The sequence below is a fragment of the Paramormyrops kingsleyae genome, chromosome 7, assembly GCF_048594095.1.
Source record: "Paramormyrops kingsleyae isolate MSU_618 chromosome 7, PKINGS_0.4, whole genome shotgun sequence".
Lineage (NCBI taxonomy): Eukaryota > Metazoa > Chordata > Actinopteri > Osteoglossiformes > Mormyridae > Paramormyrops > Paramormyrops kingsleyae.
The window spans coordinates 24,755,731-24,775,995 of record NC_132803.1 but is presented as its reverse complement, the minus strand read 5'-3'; the positions used below and the strand labels follow the sequence as shown (position 1 = coordinate 24,775,995).

The 20,265-nt window shown below is 39.1% G+C and overlaps 1 protein-coding gene across 2 annotated transcripts in view; it reads right to left on the bottom strand.

Annotated features, from left to right (window-relative positions):
* The window catches only part of LOC111854176 (E3 ubiquitin-protein ligase UHRF2), a 60,377-nt gene that overhangs the window by 36,810 nt on the left and 3,302 nt on the right, over positions 1–20,265 (bottom strand). For both annotated transcript variants that reach the window (XM_072714584.1, XM_072714585.1), the window contains exons 2-3: positions 9,415–9,669; positions 49–332 (exon numbers count right to left, since the gene is read on the bottom strand). In XM_072714584.1, the coding sequence (XP_072570685.1) occupies positions 49–332; positions 9,415–9,669 (539 nt within the window). The remainder of the gene's footprint in view (positions 1–48; positions 333–9,414; positions 9,670–20,265) is intronic.

Sequence of the window (20,265 nt, the reverse complement as noted above, 5' to 3'; positions counted from 1 at the left end):
GCTGGGGGGCTCCACTGGCGTTCCATGTCACCTCTCATGGGAACTTACTCGTCATATTTGATATGATAAATGACTTCCTCACTGTCCGCGCAGTCTGTGTGAGAGGTAGAAGGCCCGCAGTCTGAGTTCAACACGGCGTTGCCGCGACTGTCCATGGCCGAGCGGCGCTGGTCTATGCCCAGCTTGCCGTTAGTCCTTTTGCCGGGCTTCCCGCTCTTTCCCAGTGCTGGGGCCTGGCCATTCTGTCCCTTTGAGGCCCGGCTCACGTTCTCAATGCTGGCTTCGAACCAGGCACCGATGCTGATGTCTCTACAGTCCACCAGCTCGTTGATCTGCAAACCGGAAGAGAAGAACCACGTTACTTCACCCTCGTGGGACGCTGCACATGTGTGGTCATCTAGAGACGCCAAATGATAATTAAAGAGCCGTATTAGAACCAATTTATTTGTTCTGATGGTATTTCATGCACAAAATTTAAATATTCCCAGTACTGCAGCAATGTTACATCTGTGCTCTGTATTTTCCCTTGGAAAGTTGACCTGTTTACGAAAAGAAGAAACGGTAGCCCTTAAAAATTGCACCTTTGAAATCGGAGGACACCAAAGTTGTGACAAACTAGGCGGAATGGAAATGCAGGCTCCTGTTTGTAAAACAACGATCTACTATGAAAAATAGAGGCGCAGTGCAGTATTCATTTCTCTATGGACATATATGTCTGGCAGGAACATTGCCAAGACAACACAAATACGTCTGTCCTGGCTATGTACGGAAATGCAGGATACAGTACAGAGAACTTGCTAGAACAACATGTGCAGAATCACGAAATGCGAGAACGTGGTACGTTGGCTCAAAACACAAAACCACCTGTCGCTTGTTCTCAAACTGCTGACAGCCCCCCCAACTAGGCAAGCATTCATCTCCTCCTATTTACACTAAAACTGGAGAGAAATGCTGGATATGACGCCTGTCTACTGAGACACAGTGAGTGTAACACAGATTTCCGAATAACCAAAATACAAAACAAAACAAATTTAAGCATACAAGCATACAAGGGCATCAGGTAAGAGCCTAAAACTTGATAAAAGCTGAAGCCTGTCAGTTTCTTCACCCAGAAAGGACCCTGCTGTAGTGTCCTGCATTAAGATACTTAAAAAGCAAAAATAGTCAAACAAATAAACAGAAAAAATATGCATATATTGCATGTAACAGACAAATAAATACTCCATTCATCTTCTAAGAACTTATCCAAAACAGCTCTGTGGGATTCTGCTCCTGCTGTTACAGAAAACATACACGCAGTCATTTGCTACAGACATTTCAGAAGTGAAAGTTAGGGGTGGGCAATATGGACTTAAATATCTATGACGATATATCATGGTATTTTTGCGATAAAAATATCACCTTGAATATTGCTATTTGTCACTTTGGATTGCTGTTCTCAATAGCACCATACATTGGTGAACATTGTCAAGTTCACACAAATTATACATAAACAATATGCACTTTCAGCTTTAATTAACCAAACTTCAATTTAAATTTAAAAATAAACCCTTTGTTCCCAACCTGCATCACATCGTTTGCTAAACAAATGGTTACGGCTTTGGCAATTTCACTAGACCGTCTGTGTTTTCTGTCATGCGGACTTCTGATTGTAAATGCTTCATCTATCCCAGGCTGCATCGTTTGTCCACATGATTTAGACCTGGAGATCAGCTGCTAGGCTCTTTATTACACGCCTGACTTTCATCAAGCTCAACCAGATGAACGGGTTCATTGATTTGCCACCTTTTGCAGTTGTACTTTCTTGCATGGTTTACAAATGCTTATCATTTGATGTAGGTCTGATGTCTTCTAACCAGACTTTCATGCAGTGGAAGTTGCTGGAACCATGTGATCTTCAGAAACTGGCATGCTACTTGCACTTTTAGCCATGCCTCTTTCTGCTTTGCGTTATCGGAGTATGTGTCAACATCACGTCTCGCAAGAGTGATAGTGTTGGATTTCATATGCACAACGAAACGTTACAAGCATAGATCTCAACTGAGGGACTGTGTTGACGGTGCGTTGCAATATGATTAATATTATATGACTTTTTTTTTTATCATGTTAAACGTTACACTGGTATTATCATGGATGGATATGACAAGCCACACCCAATATCATAGGAGAGTGTTGTTGGGGACACAACTTAATAATATAAAGGTCTCTTTATATGGGGGGGAGAATAAAGCCAAATTAAATATTGGGGGTCACACGACCCCCATCCTCCCCGGTTCCTATAGCCCTGGGCACACTCCTACTGCCAACTAACTGAACTATATGTCTTTGAACTGTGGGAGAAAATGAAGGAGCTCAGAAGAAACCTGCATGAGACTAGGACACCCCCACACACCAGGATTTTAACTCCTAACCACAGAAGTGCGAGGCAAGGGAATTCTACCCACAAATCAATTACAATAAAACTGCTAATAGCACATAAGAAATTTTTAAATACCTGCCTGGTAGATGTTTTAATAGATCATGTTAACTCATCATAAAAACTATACACATGGTTGTGGCAGAAAGCACTAGGCCCCGGGAATGTGGCTGGTAGTGTAACAAAAGCAATGTAACCATAACCACCAAACACACTGCGGTTGCAATAGTGTGAGAACAATCATTCCGGGGTCATCTCGCTGTGGACAGGACAAGAGTAACACCTTGTACCATATGCTAAATCAGAGATGACCATTCAAGGGTTAGGTCACGCTGTCGGCCAAAACCACAGCCAGAGAAACCTATTTGCTTAGACATTTGTTTTCGTAACGTGTTATTTACTTCAAATGTAATGTGAAAGGAATGAATGCTTCCTGAATGGGAGACCGGTTTGTTGACATAACAGTCTGCTCCCGTGTCTGAGTACCTTATGAGCTCCCACTCTGACTAGGCCAAGCATTCACTGTTTTCTCACTGTTTTCAATTAAAACCGGAATTTAAATATGAGTACAAGTGCCAAAGGGCATTCATCTTTAAGTTTAATGTGAAGTCATTAAATATTATGTATGCTTAAACCCTAAAGTTTATTTTTGGCATAGCACGCGTTTAATAAAATATATTTTATCAAGTAGGCCTCTTCTGTGGGTCGTCTGCACACACAAGCAGTCTTCAGATGTTCTGCGATGGTTGTGGAAATCAGGCCGGTTCCTCGCAGTTCCTTGCACGGATGACTGCTCTGCTCGCTACGCCCCAGGTTCCTACACCAAAGCCAAGGCTGTACGTACCTTGCTTTCAAAATGTCTCCTTGACTAGCCGCGGGCAACCCTCCCTCACCACACAACCGAACACTTTGTGCTTTGTTTGGAAGCCCTTAGCTTGACTACACCTATCTATAAATTCCAGCATTTGAAATATAACATCATAAGTATATGCCATTGTATTCAACTATTTATTTAATGACATTTCCCCTTTTTTTTGGGGGGGGGGGATCAGTTTCTATGAATAATTTTGGAATCATTTACAGAAAATTAACTTCCTTTGAACAAAATATCACATCACTGGTAATCGGCTACTTCAGTCGAGTGTAACAAAATTTGGGCTTGATCACACTATGTAATTTCAGGAGAACCTTAGCAGAGCTTCTGCTGGCCTTTCTGTTATGCTCATACAGGGGTGTGGGCTTTGCTTAGAGCAGGAGTGGGGAACCTGATCCATGGAGGGTCAGTGTGGGCGCGGGTTTTTGGGATGGCCTCTCAATGCACCCACACCGGCCCTCCATGGAGCAGCTTCCCCACCCCAGGCTTAGAGCTACTACATGAATTACTTCAAGAAACTGACAAATATATAAAATTATTACTGTACATTTACAGTGTCACCTTTGCAATGTGCTGGCAATGTGCATTTACATTTTATTTATCAGATGTTTTTACCTAAAGTGACACACTTTTGAGAGAACAGGATCAGTTAATCTCTGGAGTAGCTGCAGTTGAGCATCTAGCTCAAGGGCCCAATGGTGAAATCACTCTACTGACTACTGACCACCAGCAAACTTCACAGTACAGGCACTGCGCCCACCATTATGGCAGATAATTAAAACAGCTAAGTAATAATACTGTGCTACATTTGTCACTGGTTAAATAGTGCTGCAGGGATCAATTCTGGGACCAGTCCTGTTCTCCCTCTATATGCTGCCAATGTTGGGCAAACCACGCAACACGACACACGAGTCATGACTAAATATGTTAGCTGTTGATTAGCAAGACCCAGTGTCACAATAAGACCTTTCAAGCTATGCACATCCTTTATTTTTTGGTGGCTAATCAAATGCCATATTATTGATACGCGGAGCATTTCTGAAGAGCATTAACATTTTTTATCTGGACGTAATGGGCAGCCACAAAATTCAACAATTATGCTTCCTATGCTATTTCAGTCTTGAACATTTAATGGTGTGAGAAAGATCTCTTTGCAAAATTGTTTTGTAAGCTGTGGCATTCAAGAACTTAAATTAGTATCCATTTTGAACTCACATTTCCATTAAACCCGAAAATTTAACGACTGAACAGCTGCATACAAATCTGGAATCAATCTGCCTGCTACCATCAGACAGGTATGCAAGTCATATTGGTTATTTTGAAGAAGTTACCACCTTCATAGTGAACAAAAAAAATCCAGAAATGCACAGGACACATTACGATCAATTTAAGGTTCAACATATATTTTTGGGTCAGTATTAATACATGCTGGACAGCAAAACAAGCAGAGTACAGCATTTAATGAAATTAGTATTTTAAAAGATAAGTAGTTCTAATAAAGAAAACTATCAATCATTTTCCAGCAAGGTTGTAGAAAATTTGTCCTTCAGATGTACAGTATCTGGATGGGAAGAAAAAAAACCCGCAACAACCAGGATTTAATAAGTAAATTATTTCTCCCTGTTGGGCAGCAGCGTCACTACAAATAGCAAAGCTATTAGTTTACATATTCCAGTAATCAGGGCGTAGTGTCGCTACTTTCAAAACTGCATGAGTAGCTCTTATATAGTGAAATTGTCTATTCAGTGAAGTAGCAGGGTAGCTCAGACAAGCGTTACATTGTTAAATCTCCCCAGAATGACCCGTAGTTCAATTTAAAGCAATTTCCTATGGGATAACAAAAGTATTCTGAATCGGAATATTTAATCACGTACGTTGTGCTAGTGCTTGTTCAAATGTAGGTTTTCGCACAATTACTATCTAATGTCACACCCATGATATGCTCAAAACCAAGCCCCACTCACAATTAATTCATCATGTCTAAGGAAGCTACAGCAATACTGTGACCAGGCCTCAATAAAATAATGAAATTATCAAACGACTGAAAAATTGTGTCTTCAAATGCTTACAGGGAACTACTGCGCAAACATGCTATCAGATTAATTTTTGTTATTGGTGCCTTTTCTGCTTTTCTTTCAGGGCTGATTCTAAATGAATGTGATGGCTTTGGTCTGTTTTATGAGGACTGTGAATTTCTCTCTGCATATAGACTATGTAAGCATGTTTTATGTTGAGGCTTTTTGGAGGTCTACTTCATTTGTCCTTTCCAGGATGCTGTTTGTGTACCATTGTCATACAAATTTATTCACATTTTAATACCGTTTGCAGCTGGTACTTCATTTGGGGGCGTTTATATTTCTTTCCATTTTTAAGATTTCGAAGATCAGATTTTTTCTGATGAAGTCGCCAAGCAGTGCGACATGCTGCATTTCTCGGATGAATAGCTTTCAGGTAGCCCAGTTAAATCTCCTGTAGAATAAAAATGTAGTGAGCTAAGTACTAGTTAAAGTGGCTTGTCCAACATATATTTTCATTGATTTGAATACATGTAGCTACATGTGAAAACCGTGTCAAGGACACCGGAAACATTGTATGCATAGGCCTACATGCTTAAACACGCAGTAACTGTAGCTTAAATAATGGTTCCATTGTTTTGCATCAGCAAGACGATTAATCCTTGATTGGTTTTCTTAAACTAGTAAATACCAGAAAAGGTCTTTCCTATAATCTCTTTAAATGGTCTTTAATCAGCAGACTATTCCACTTGTTGCACACAACAAGATAAACCAATGACCATTTTGAAGCTTTATTACAAGACATGTAACAGTAAATTACTTAACAAATGATACTTAACAGTGAAGATTAGAGTTTTACAAAAGAATTACTGACATGGCATATAATTCATTACACCTGTAAGCTGCACAATACACAATGGGAGCTGAGGAGAGCATGAGAGCAGCATGTATCTTACAGAAATCTTACAGAAATCAAACTTCCAAGGGGGGGAAAATTGTCGAGTAGCATATAAATGAATCTCACACCAAGAAAATTATTCACTTACATACTAATCATTGCAATCTAGGAACATAATTGTGTATATAATTGTATACACATAATAGCATATCTGCAATCACAGTGTTGCTACAGTAAAGGCACAAACACAGAAGGTTGCCGGTAGATATCCCACTAATGGGTCGTGATTTACACACTTACCCTGAATTACTCCAGTAAAATACCCAGCCTCAAATAGCTAAAAACAGGATTAAAGTAATTTCACCTAAACTACACTGGTTTTCACCACTACTGCTAAACACGTTTCATTTCCTTTCAGCAAAAGTCAGATAAAAATTCTGAATATATAAAACGTATCCAGCCCCCCCCCCCCCAACAGGATTATGACAAGGCTAAAACAAAACCGTAACTAACAAAAAAGTTCTAACAATAAGACTTCACTAAGGAAAACTCTATTAAAACTTATTAAACATAACTTAATGCATATAACAAAATGACACACTGCTATAAAAGCCTTCAAGCAGCCTTGTTAATGGTAAATATTTAAGTGTTTTATGTGTAGAAATACAATTTAAAAGGGACTCGTCATATTTTCTGCCTCCTTCAGAAGGTCCCTGATGAAACGAGGCAGGTGGATCCCATCACAGTCAGAGGGGCCACAGTAAGTGAGCCATCCACCTCAGACACCCCCACAGAGAGGAGGTACTATCCTGACAGCGGGGGCAGGCAGGGCGATAAATGGAGGGTGAGGGGGCAGGGAACTGCCCCTTTGGGCTTATAACCCCTTTGCGGAATGATCTAGAAAAGCCAGAGAACAGAACTGTAGGGGATCTCGAAAGGACCAGGTGACATCACACATCCAGAGCTTTGCTGATTCGTGGTACGTGGTGGTTAAGGAACCAAACAGACATCATAACCCTAAACCACAGGGCGGAGAACTTGTTCAGAATGACTGCAAACAAAAGGATAACTATACAGTTTTATATTACATGGGATTCAGTTCAAAGAAAGATTTTTCTTTAAAAAAGCGCGTCATCACAAAAGAGTGTACACATCAAACAGCTCACTTGTGATCAACAGACTTTAATAAATTGGAAGTCTTGCACCTTTTTTACGCTGCTCGCTCCACCTTTTGAAAAATCTTCAAACAAGCCTCAATAAAAGTTAATCGTCTCATATTTCAGCCGTACCCAAAGCAAATAAGGAAATTTTAAGCGTCATTTAAAAAGTTCCAGTGAAACTGCTGGAGAGGGAAAATAAAAAGGTTAAATACAGTTGAAGCCGGCAGAAATAATAAAAATTGTATTCCAGTAACATACGTTACAGGCATTTTCTCCCCACATTATATTTTTTAAATATCATTAAGTGGTTTTACGTAAAATAGCAGTTTAGCTGTGGATTGAATTTAAGACTTCCCAGTAATGGGCACAAATTGACAGGCACACAATACCACCCAAGGATACCTCGATTATCACGAGAGCATTGCTATCTCACAATAACACCCCTCCAAAGGGTCTATATACTCAGAGACTTCTCTGGATCTACAGATTAACACTGATCTACAATAACAATATCACTTTGGAGTCAGATGAATTGGACTTTTGACAATGATGTCCCAAATCAAAGATGCAGGCAGACCATATTACTTGAATTACACATAGAAGATCCTAATCAATCAGCAAGACCGGCTCCAAGCACAACCACATCAACAAAAGCTCCCTTCAGTAAGAAGCCAGATATTTCTGAATTTCTGGACAGTGAATCTTAAGAGGACTGGGCTTAGAATGTTTGATTTAGAAATTTAAATCATCGTTATGAGCATGACAATGCCGATGACAGGTACAGACCTGCATGACTCCAAATCACAGAAGATTCAGTATCGTAGATACTGAACTAATGTCGGTAGCACCATACATCGGCATTTGAGATAACCTCAGGTCACACATTTCCAAAATTAGCCGACATGCAACCAACAATTAATCAACACCGATTAATAAAATGGCACCACGTGTAAAATGTAACCAGTAATAACTCCTAGACTACAAAAGAAGGGAAAAGTCGGTTTATTAAAAGAGACAGCATATTCTCTGAGTAGTACTCTTTCAAAGTCCATTCACTACCTTGTTCAGGACACAAAAAGGCAGCAGATTTATACTGTAGAAGCAGAAGCCCCTGACAAATTACATCAGAGAGAGGCATCGCCTCTGCAAATACACCTCAAAAGAATTTACATTTGCCCTAGACACAGGCAGCCGTCAGCATGAGCCTACACACATCATTCCACGTCTGCACGCCTGCGCGTCCGACTCAGAGAGCGTGCAGGCCAGCCTCCCGCCAAGAGGAGCCTCAGGGTATGGAGGATATGACACGATACCGTCACAGTTCCCAGGACGGTCTCCAGACGCCAGCACCCACAATGCACTCGTTACCCGCCTGAAATGCTACGAGTGCTGGGTCAGCAGGTTGTCATGGAGACCGCATACAAAGCAAAGGGTGTGAGGGGGCCCAAGAAAGTCCATCCAATCAAATGACCGCAAGCATTTAGACCGAGATTTCCGCAGCTGGACCAAAAAAGAAAAGTCTGAAAGCAGTCACCTTACTAAACAAATACAATTACTTTTCACAGCGGGCCCATAAGCCCAAATATCATAATTTTTACAGTCAAACTTCAGAAAACTCATAACAGGGCAAATATCTAATGCCTGGGGGATTAATGACAGAGATGCACTTCTGAACTTCTACAGCAGAGGCTGCAGAAGATAAACGACAGAATCCTTCACGCCCCAGTGGAAGAAACAAGCAGCCTTCTGACCAGACAAAGAAAAACAAAACAGCATAATTAATGCCCTGTCCATAATTTGCAATGATGTGGAAGTTCTTCTTCTGAACACTTCTTGTTCAGTTAAAGCATCATTTTGCAGCTATTCCGGAGCATTCTGGGACACATTGGAATATGCAAAGATGTTGCCATAGAAACCATATCTCAGCCGCAAAACCAAACTGAAACTCTCCTTTCTGCCTGTGAGTTAAGTACAAAATGCTCAAGGTTAGATCTGTATTCAATTCGCACAGCAACAGAAATAAGAGGCAGGAAAGAGAGACAAGCGCTAACCTTGAATGCTCCAATGCCTGGGTGGATAAGGGAAGAGCGGTTCGAGGTTGACGGCTGATTGTCGAGCGACTGGCTGGACGACTTGGCCCCGTTGCTGGCGGGGGTGACGGCAGCCGGCGATGCCGAGCTGCACGCCGCGACTTCGTAGTCCTTCGGGGTGGGGCTGTCCGGGGGGTCGGCATGAGAGCGGATGAGCAGCTGCACGATGTCGTTCAGGCCCACGTTGTAGTCAAACAGCGTCTGGCCATCTTCCATCTTGGAAAGAGAGACGGCACAGAGAGCAGAGCGGCCATTAGACAAGCGCTCGCAGACAGTTTAATGCCGCCAGCGGCCTGGACATTCACGCAAACCATCTCTACGCCTGGAGCCTTGGCACCTCGTGGAACTTAAACGAATTCAGTATATACAACTGCCCTCGAAGAATGCCATGGACTGTCAGAGCAAAAACAATTCTCCCAGAGGAAACAAAAAATATGACCAAATTATACATGCCTGAATACTAAAAGCACGTCACTTGAAGCAATCCAACAGAAATATGGTATTGTTTCATGCTACAAAGTAACAGAAGAGCCCCATCACATTAATAGAACGCTTGTATATCATCTTTATTTCCTTCCTTAATAATGTATAATTTAGCATCCAAATTTTCCAAGGAAAAAATATGGGGGTTTATCATGGTGCCAGAAACAGATAGAGCCCTCATTGTATACGATTCCAGAGTCTGGAATACTCCAGATGTCTTATAATGGAAAACAACTTGAGTGCACGAAAAACATATTCCTATTAAAACTTGGACAGAACACCCACATGCAGTCACGAAGGTAATAAGTAGAAGCGGATCGTTCACATTAATGCATAATTAGACCAGCCACAACTAATGTCCTGAGAATAATGGTAAAAAAAAAAAAATGCCAGATTATCGACCAATTTGACACCTATTAATGTCTTCCGCTTGCCTCAATAAACTGACATGGTAAAACTTGTACAAATGTGCAAGTCATCCATATTTTTATTATTTTAGACCTACCCAAACATTCAGCTTTCAAAATACCAGTCAAATTGTTTATAAAATTATATAGTTCTAGCTAAAATGCTTACCCTAGACAGCTTGTTAGATGTAGGTTTGTGTGTGTAGATGTCCTCACTTCATACCAAAGCATATTTGAAGGCTATGAAGCATCAAAACAAAACTCGATCGCTGACACACAGCCTGCCTTCACCCTGGTTACGGCGTTTGCATGTTCTGCCCCTTTTGCATGATACTCTGGTGTGGCCTCACAGTGCAGGCATGCAGTCAGGTGTGCTTCTGCCTCACTCCACACTGGCATCCTGTTCCGGGGTGTGCTCATAGCACTGGCCCTGTGATGGTTTCCTTACCGCCCCCCAGGACCCTGACCAGTGGCTGGATGATGGACGGCAGGGTGAGTTCGCACAGCCTGGTCCGGGGGTTCAGTTGCTGCTCAGAGCTGTATGTGTTTGCACTTTCCCATTCAAACTCTACAAACACACAGTAAGGCGAGTTGGCGTGTGGCCCAAGATGGACCGGTAACCCCCAGCTTAGAGACAGGCTTCGGTCAGGCTGCCGTACGGAATAAGGAGTACAAATACATGGGCTGATTGTTCTTCACTACTGAAGGGAAAATTTGTTTAAAAAATACTGATCAATATTAGAAAAGATCCACAATGCGATTTGAAATTTTGCAAGAAATATTGCAATATTTATTAAACAAAAAAAGTTGAAAATTGACTCTAAATAAAAGTAAATAGGCAACTAAAACTACTACTATCAACTATTAGTCTGATAAATAAAGTTGGCGGTGCTGCCAATAGACACCAAGCAGTGCAGACAAATCACTTGCTTTTACTCAAGATCATTTCTGTGGAATTCTAAATATTTCCATACAGTGGAAGACAAATGCCTTTTTATGAACAGTTCTTGTTCGCTTTTCTCCTCTTTGCTCATTTTTGCTTAATTTCTCACAAACACGCCACACAGTCTATGACTGAGTCAAAGAGCAATGATGAGACTAATTATCATTGTCTCAGCGCAAGCAAAGCTCATGTAAAAGCGGTAAACTTCAAACTTTAAACATAAACTAGGTAACTTTGAAAAGGAATAATCATTAAAATTGCAAAGCTTGCCAAGTTAGGTTGCTATGACCGCGCATTTCACTGATGATCCAGGTTACAACTGCATGCGCATAAAATACGATGTCACAACTGCATGCGCATAAAATACGATGTCACAACTGCATGCGCATAAAATACGATGTCACAACTGCATGCGCATAAAATACGATGTCACAACTGCATGCGCATAAAATACGATGTCACAACTGCATGCGCATAAAATACGATGTCACAACTGCATGCGCATAACATACGATGTCACAACTGCATGCGCATAAAATACGATGTCACAACTGCATGCGCATAAAATACGATGTCACAACTGCATGCGCATAACATGCGCCGTTGATGTTAACACCACACAATGTGCAGGCCTACACTCAAATCTCCGTTTATGCTCCATTTTTGTTAAAATATCAAATAGTAAAGATGATAAATTAAGATGAAAGGAGATCAGTTATTTAACTCCAATGTTAAAAAAATCGTATTTGTTAGTATGTCCACAGTGCTTAAATTATCCCCATATTGCTTGGAAAAGGGTTAACGACCGAAAACAAAACCGCTTACTGAGAACGATCATATTTCACATAAAATGCATGCCACCACATTTTATATATAAAAAACACTGGTTTTATACAGTAAAACAGATGGTTTTTCCTCACCAACCAAAAATATTACATGCATATTGGTTGAGGTCAACAAGGATATAAAGATTTTAAATGTAAACAGTAAGATTATTTAAGTAGTAGAGGAACGAATTAGAAATACAGGAACATTATAAAGCACCTGCCTTGACACACGTGGCTTTGTGTGAGTGTTACAGCTTAAAGATTCCCACTGAAGTCACATGAAGCTGAGCTCAAGTTAAATGAAAGCTGCAGAAAATATATTTGGTTTGCCGAGTCCCAGCTCCAGAATTCTTTGCAAATGTCTGTTTTTTTGTTACGCCTTGTCTTCTGATTTATTGCATTGGATGTTGCAGTTCATCTTAAGTAATTTTTCCTCCTCTGTTTTCTGCTGCTACGGATAGCTCAGTTGGAAAAGAAGTTTATAATTAAAATGCAACTCCCTAGTGAAAATAAAGATTGATGATTGTATGCTAGGTTCATGGAGCCCATGACTAGTAAGTCACCTCTGTTTGCATTGGATAACCCAGCTAAAAGCAGTATGTTATCAACTTGAACTCAATTTGAGCTCAAGTATATTTAGGATTGCACAAATTTTACTAAATGCTTAAATATGTTCAAGACATTTTTTCTGACATTCAGGCATCATCAAGAACAATAGGATTCAACACTGTAGATCATGAAACCCTAAATGTACATAGCCAGTGTTTTTGTTTGTGTTTGTTTGACTATCCATATACGCCGAGTGGCCAATTTATTAGGTACACCTGCTCCTCTAAACAGCAAATCATGTGGCTGCACCTGAATACATAGAGACAGGGTCATAAGGTTCAGTTACCGTTTGGTTGGGCATTCGAATGGCTAAGATGCACAATCCAAGCGATTTTGAAAACTGCTGCCAAATGTGGTGGTTCTAGCATCTCGGAAACAACCACCTTTCACACATCATGGTGTCTAGAGTTTACAGAGAATGTTGCAATAAACAAAAACATCCAGTAAGTGGCAATTCTGTAGCCGAAAACAGAGGTCAAAGGAGAACAGCCAAACTCAAAGAACGGTCAAACTCAAAGCTAACAGGCAGGCCACGAATGCAAAAATAAAAGCTCAGGACAATAACGGTGTGCAGAATGGCATCTTGGAACGCACAAGTCATCTGCCCTTGAAGCAATTCTGAAGGATAACGACTAGGTGGGTCTTTATAAACTGGCCAGCGAGTGCCTGCATTTTTTAGCTGAAAGTACACACACAATGTCAACAGAGGACATTTTAGTAATTTCTTTACTCTTCCTATTTATATTTGGCATATTGAGCAGTTTACTTCAGTGGTAAAAAGTCCACTTTCAAATGAAAACAAAGGAAAGATATTCACCAATGGAAGAGACTGTCAGCTTAAGTACTCCACAAGCACAAATACGGAGGGATGGGCACCACAAATTCAATACTAATACAAGTATTTCATAAAAACTAGTATTAATGATGCTTAATATTTTTAGGATAATGATTTTAAATCATGATCATATTGATGATAGTATTTTTTAAAATGATTATTATTAATAGGTAAACGTTAATGCGTATATAAAAATTAAATTTGATTATACTGTTGGGGCAATATTAGATTTAACACAAAAAATCTATAAGTAAAATTAAAATTACAAACAAATATAAAAACACACTTTCAAAAGAATTTATTCTGCTTGTTGTAAGTAAAATAACTTCTAGAAATTAAATTAAGGGATTCTTGCATTACACAGGGGCCAGATGTTGTGAATAAGAATGAGCTGTTTAGGTTCACAAAGTGTGGAAGCAAACTTCAAGGCTGAGAGAATATTGTGATCAAGGAAAACAAATATTTGTTGCTTTAACATGATAATCAATACCAGCTGAGTAATGTTTTTGAGTATCGAGTTATCAAAAGTACTGAGGTACTGACCTGCCCATCACACAGTGAGAAAACAATCTGCATCACTGCTTTGAGGGGCTGGTTATACATTTCAGATGGTGGCATGGAGCAGACAAGACAGGACACAATTGTGACGACAGAGCAACATTTATGCAGCTATACACTTCATCCCCCCCCTTCCCCGGGAAACTGTACCATGGGGGAACGCTTGGCAAATTTTATCACCAACATTTTATTTTAAAACACTAAAACAGCACTGCTTTTGAAAAATACAGTGAGCAGTGAACACCGTATTTGGGCAGCACGGTGATGCCGTGGTTAGCTCTACCGCCTCAATCCTCTGGGACCAGGGTTCGAGTCTCCCCCATGGCTCCACGTGTGTGGAGTTTGCATGTTCTCCCCATGTCGTCGTGGGGGTTCATTCAAGGATTCCGATTTCCCCCCCCAGTCCAAAAACATGCTGAGGTTAATTGGAGTTACCAAATTGCCTGTATATGTGAATGGTGTGTATGTGTGTGTGTGTGTGTGTGTGTGTGTGTGTGTGTGTGTGTGTGTGTGTGTGTGTGTGTGTGTGTGTGTGTGTGTGTGTGTGTGTGTGTGTGTGTGTGTGTGTGTGTGTGTGTGCCCTGAGATGGGTTGGCACTATGAGTTGTTCCCCGCCTTGGACCCAGAGCCTCCGCAATCCAGGCTTTGGATTGAATTGGACAAGCAGTTACAGAAAATGGATGGATGGATGGATGGATACCATATACCGCAGTCTAATGAAAATTAGATACCATCCAAGCCTAGCTTTTACAATAACTGAATAAATCTAAGCAAACACTCAAATTGTCTAATTCGGCTCAACACTCAAATATTTATTTCACTTGTCTACTGGAACTGGAAAAAAAAAAGTCACGTAATCTAATCCCAGTAACTTTAGCTACTGTATGATTATAGAGTAAAATAACTCAACAATGAAATGTTGTTATACCTGCAGACCAACATCAACCATACAGCAAAGTCTACAACAACTATAAATATCAAACTTGAAAGCAAGATCCCTTGAACATCGTGGAAAATGCCGGGATGCACCGAGAAACATCAAGCAGCGCTTCAGCAGATGCTCCGCGGCTTCCCTTCCCTCACCTCCTGCATCTCAACAGAGCAAAGGGGAATGAAGGGCGGAAAATGGGTCACATTCATACTGAAGCGACTCCCTGACGCAGAAAACAGAAACCCACAGTAAATTGCCCATCTACTAACTGATATTTACTAATACTCATTATTTCCATCAACCCCAAAACACTAAAATGTTCTGCTTATTGTTGCTATTATTTTGAAGAAGAAATGAAAGCGACGAGCTTCAGTTAAGCCAATGACGAATAGTCTCACAAGGACGTGACAATTGCTTGGCCAAACTTAGTATTTCTTTCGGCAAAATAACACCATCCATTAATCGCCAGAACTTGATGAACAAATTTGTTTCATGATCAGTTAAGATTATGGTTGAGAAAAAAAAAAAAAAACATGACATGCAGAGTTTGCAATCATTCAAATTTTTAATTCTGCTACAGACAACACACCATACTGCACCGATCATGTTCAAAATTAGCAAAATGTGTTCGCAAATACCGAAAGAATGCAAAGTATGCAATATTAAAAAAAGACTTAAATACCAACTGAACAGATCTCAAACTTTAAACAAAATTACACGAACTACACGAATTGAATGGTTACTCAAGAAAACTAAATCCCCAATTACATTAGACTTACACAAGTGAATTACCATAGCCCAAAACGTTTAGTGTAATACGTGATGAGTGTCATATTCTTCACAAATGTCAGAATCTGATGGATATTAAATATTTAAACCGTTTGACTACCTTGCCAAGACAATGTCACCTGAGTATAATCCTCCTTTACATTACATCCACATATTTACATGCCTATAAGAATTTGGTTAGTCCTTAGGTTACCTCTGAAAGGACAGTGAGGGTTTTAGCTGCACTGAAAGGCCCAACCCGGACTTATCTGCTGGATAGTTTTCCTATTCCTGTCTTAAGCTCAGCCAGTTGGACAGAGCAGAAGGCTCTGGTTTCAGAGCTCAGCTTTTTTTTTTAAGTAACTTTCTTCAGTGGCCAGCCTGATCAATTTACATGAAAAACAATTCAGTGAAGTTCCCCATTTAGGTAATTTAGTGTTAATATCTTTTTTAAGCAATCTGTATTTGAGCTTAACCTTCTCATCTTCCTTTATGGTCCTCTTCCGGGATATTTTTAAAGAAATTATACAAGACTCCAAAATTTAAATATTTTGATCTGGTAGGTACCGTACTGTTCATCGTCAAGAGTGAACTGGACATGCCTAATGGGCAAAAAAAAAAGAAATTTTATTGCTAAAGCACTTGAACTATTTAATTTCATTTCAATTTTACACGGTTTACTAATTCTAAGGATTCCATTAACCGGTAATTACACATCACATCGCTGTAAATAAATTTAAGTAGCTTATATTGGCCTAAATTTATTTTCTTGAGATTCTGATGCTTAAAAAACGTACTTTTACAAACATACAGTAATCTCCCTAAAATCACAAACCCCCAGTCAACAAACAATTTTGCCACATTGTGCAAAACATAACATTTTATATTTAGAGTAAGCAATTATTAAAAATTTTTACGGTGCATCCATTTCATAACTACGTATTCAGTTGTGGTGAGTCCACAGACTGTACCGGAACCGCGGGGGAGATGAAGGCCATTGCCTGGCATACACATGTACGCTATCAAAGCACTGGACTATGCCCACCACTGGGCCATGATTCAAATCACCTGAATACAGGTGCTCCTGCAATTCACCTTCACAAGATGGTGTATTTCAAAACGCACTTAACAATGGAGAACATGGGAGTTTCAAAAAAATACTTGGAATTTGTGGAAATGCACTGTTAAGGAGATTGGCCTGAAAATTCTTACACACTGATTGTATAGGAATAGCACTGGGGAGAAATAAATGGAAAGAAAGGGAAAACAGCATTAAAAAGACAGCATGCTGCCAAAGGCAAAACACTCTTTTGGAAGAACAGAAGTTAAACGCTACCTGAGAGACAGGAATCCCCCGACAGAGAGAGACTGATTAGATTTCTCACTCCAAAAATCAGTAAGATCACAGTACTAGTCTCTCCACATTAACATTACAGGCAGTTCTTTAAAGATTATTAATGACAACATTACAAATAAAATCAAACACTTCAGTCTGTGCACCACGTTCACAGACAAAACTGGACAATAAAGAGATTTTTCTTTAAAAACTCCCAGCAGATACTTGCAGCTACAATAATCACATTAGAGAAAAGCCTTCTGCATAATCTCTTTATTAATCATGCCTGTTAACTATTAATCATGTCTGTCAGAATCACATTTATTATTTTAATTGTAGAATATTACAATGACTTTGTTCAATAGTGCTGTGGCTTGTAAGCTCTATAATTCAACAGGATATAGTTACAGGCCAAGCGTCCTATATCATCAGGCACAGCCAATGACTAACAAAACAAAAAAAACTAATTACAGTAATTGTTTCAATATGACAGAATGAGTAACTGTAGGCTATGCAGTACATTTAGTGAGGGATAAGCAAACAAAACTAATTAGTTATTGTTTTAATTGTAGCCGGACAGAATCACAGCCACAAGTAAGTTAGCAAGTCAGTTAGCCATGTAAACCTCACAGTTTAATAAGACTTCATAAGTTACATTTACAAAACATAATAAACCAAATGTATCTTATTAAATTTATTGTAATTATGACATCTTTCATGGAAATATATATCTATATAAAAAAAATAACACTGCAGATGTACTGTTCCAAAAACACTTGAAAAACTCTGCAAATCTCGACACACACACACAAACACGACAGCCAATTCCAAAGAAAGGCTCGGCTGAACACAAAACAGCTGTATTAAAAATGCTTAAATATCAGGTAGGAACCAACCAGAGACCCTACATTCTCCAGGATGAATACTTGCAGTGAATATTTATTAGTGAAGAATGAATAATGCTACGTTTGGCACACCTCATTTTATACTTTGTAACCTGGAATTGAAAGGTTTGTACAAAGTTGTCTGCTTACTAAAAAAGAAAGGCAATTAAAAAGACAGCCACAGGCACAATATTCTGTGTTGTAAAGATGGCAAATAAGGTGGCAATTTACAGTTTAACGATCAGAGGAAGAAGACATTCTGAAAGGCCTTTAACAAAAATTTGGAAACATATTTCAGTGCTTGATGGGGGGGGGGGGGGAATTTGGTTTTAAACAAGAGAAAAGAGCACTGGAATGTTTCAGCTTTAGCTAATTTGAATTGTTCAATTTGTGCAGTTAATAGCCCAGTGGAAAAAAAAGAACACAACAATATACCAAATGAGTTACCAGGAAACAAAAACAGATGCTTACATGGCTAAACGACAGCTTGAGGTATTGTGTTTTTTGTAAATGTTGCTGTTAAACCCTAAAAACAGGCTGTGCTTTTATTTTTTTGGGTGGTGTACATTGTTATTATACATCAGTACATCAGTATTATAACTCATGTTTAACAATTAACAAAGGCCAAATTTTGCATTTTGGATGACTCATCAAACCCATGTTTGATTATTTTTCTGGGAACATTTGCCTCTTAAATAAGTAATACTACTACAGTACATCTCAAAATAACTGATGAGTTATATTTTTTAAGTTTCTACTGTATATACTGGAGATTACGGCCGAGCAATATGGCAAAATATTTTAGTACGATAATTTTTTAATCAATTACATCATGAAAATTATCTGTATTATATGTGTTATTATAGCTTGATTTCTTAATTTTGTTTTTAATTTTATATTTTCAATTTTTATTTGAAAATTTTTAAGGTGAGTTTTATTAGGTTTAATTTTTAATAATTATTTATTAAGTTTCAGTTTAAGTAATTTCATTTCTTGGGACAAGCTGAAAGTTGAGTTATTTCAAGTTTCTGAACTTTATAATCCTACATATGTACACATTGCACATCAGAGCCATGTAAAGTCTTCGAGGGGCAGACGATCGGCCCGTTCCCCACTGTTAAATTTCGATGACTGGAGTGGGTGGGTGACTGGTGCATATGAAATATGCAAACCATGTTCCAAGTATCATTATTGGTCATTTGAGGCAAAGAAATCAACACAAAATAATATTTAAAAACGGTAATGGAAAGCGTTTGACATATGTTTATTTCAGTTTGTTTCAGAAACAATGCTTATAGTTTTCATTTAGTTGTAGCTTACTTGTGTATTTTATTTCAGGTTACGAAAATGTTTCTTATAGTTAATGATTTACTATTTAAGAAAATATTTTACAAGGAAAGTATCTTTTTAAAAGGTTATGAATTTAAATAGTATACAAATAGTAAATAATGAATTTTAGTAACATTTTCTTGCAGGATGGATCTCAGCACTAAAACACAGAATAACATTCACTGTTGCTGTACAAACATTATATGAAAATGGACTGCAAAGAAAATGTCATTGTGAGAAAAAGTTTACTCAAATGTGACACCGCTTACAGTAACATCTTATTTAAACCCTGAGTCAGAGTAATAGGCATTAATAGTAATAGGCTTTTTTTTGTGGCCTGGGGACATACTAAATTACAGTAAACCTCAATGATGAATGACCAAGCAAGAGCGCTATGCTATGACATGAACGGACTCAAGTGCGATACGATCTGAGATCATAGGTAGCGTAGCGGTTCATGCCCCAGGAGGCTGCTCTACTACCCTTGAGCTTCGCATCAAGGTACTTAACCGGAAATGCTCTTGTTAAATACTGAATGTATTTCAGGAAAGTGAACCATAGATTTCTTTGGAAAAGGAAAACTTCTAAGAAATCTAAAGATATTTGGTCAGCAGTTCTAACATGGCTAAAGAATGTTTTAGGGGGTTTATTTAAATTAAGATTCTGAGCATTAAAAACCCATATAAAACCCACACGGCAAGTTCATATTAAAATCCCACGACAGCAATTCATACTAAAACAAAGTCTATACTGCCGGTCTTTCCCCACACCGGTCAACATATTCACAGCCCATGAGGATTTTAATGAATAAAAGTGCCACAGACGGAACAATATAGGCACAACTGTGCAGTGAGGAGGACGAGCGTGTTTTTGTGGTCAGAACGACTGAACCTACAAAACCA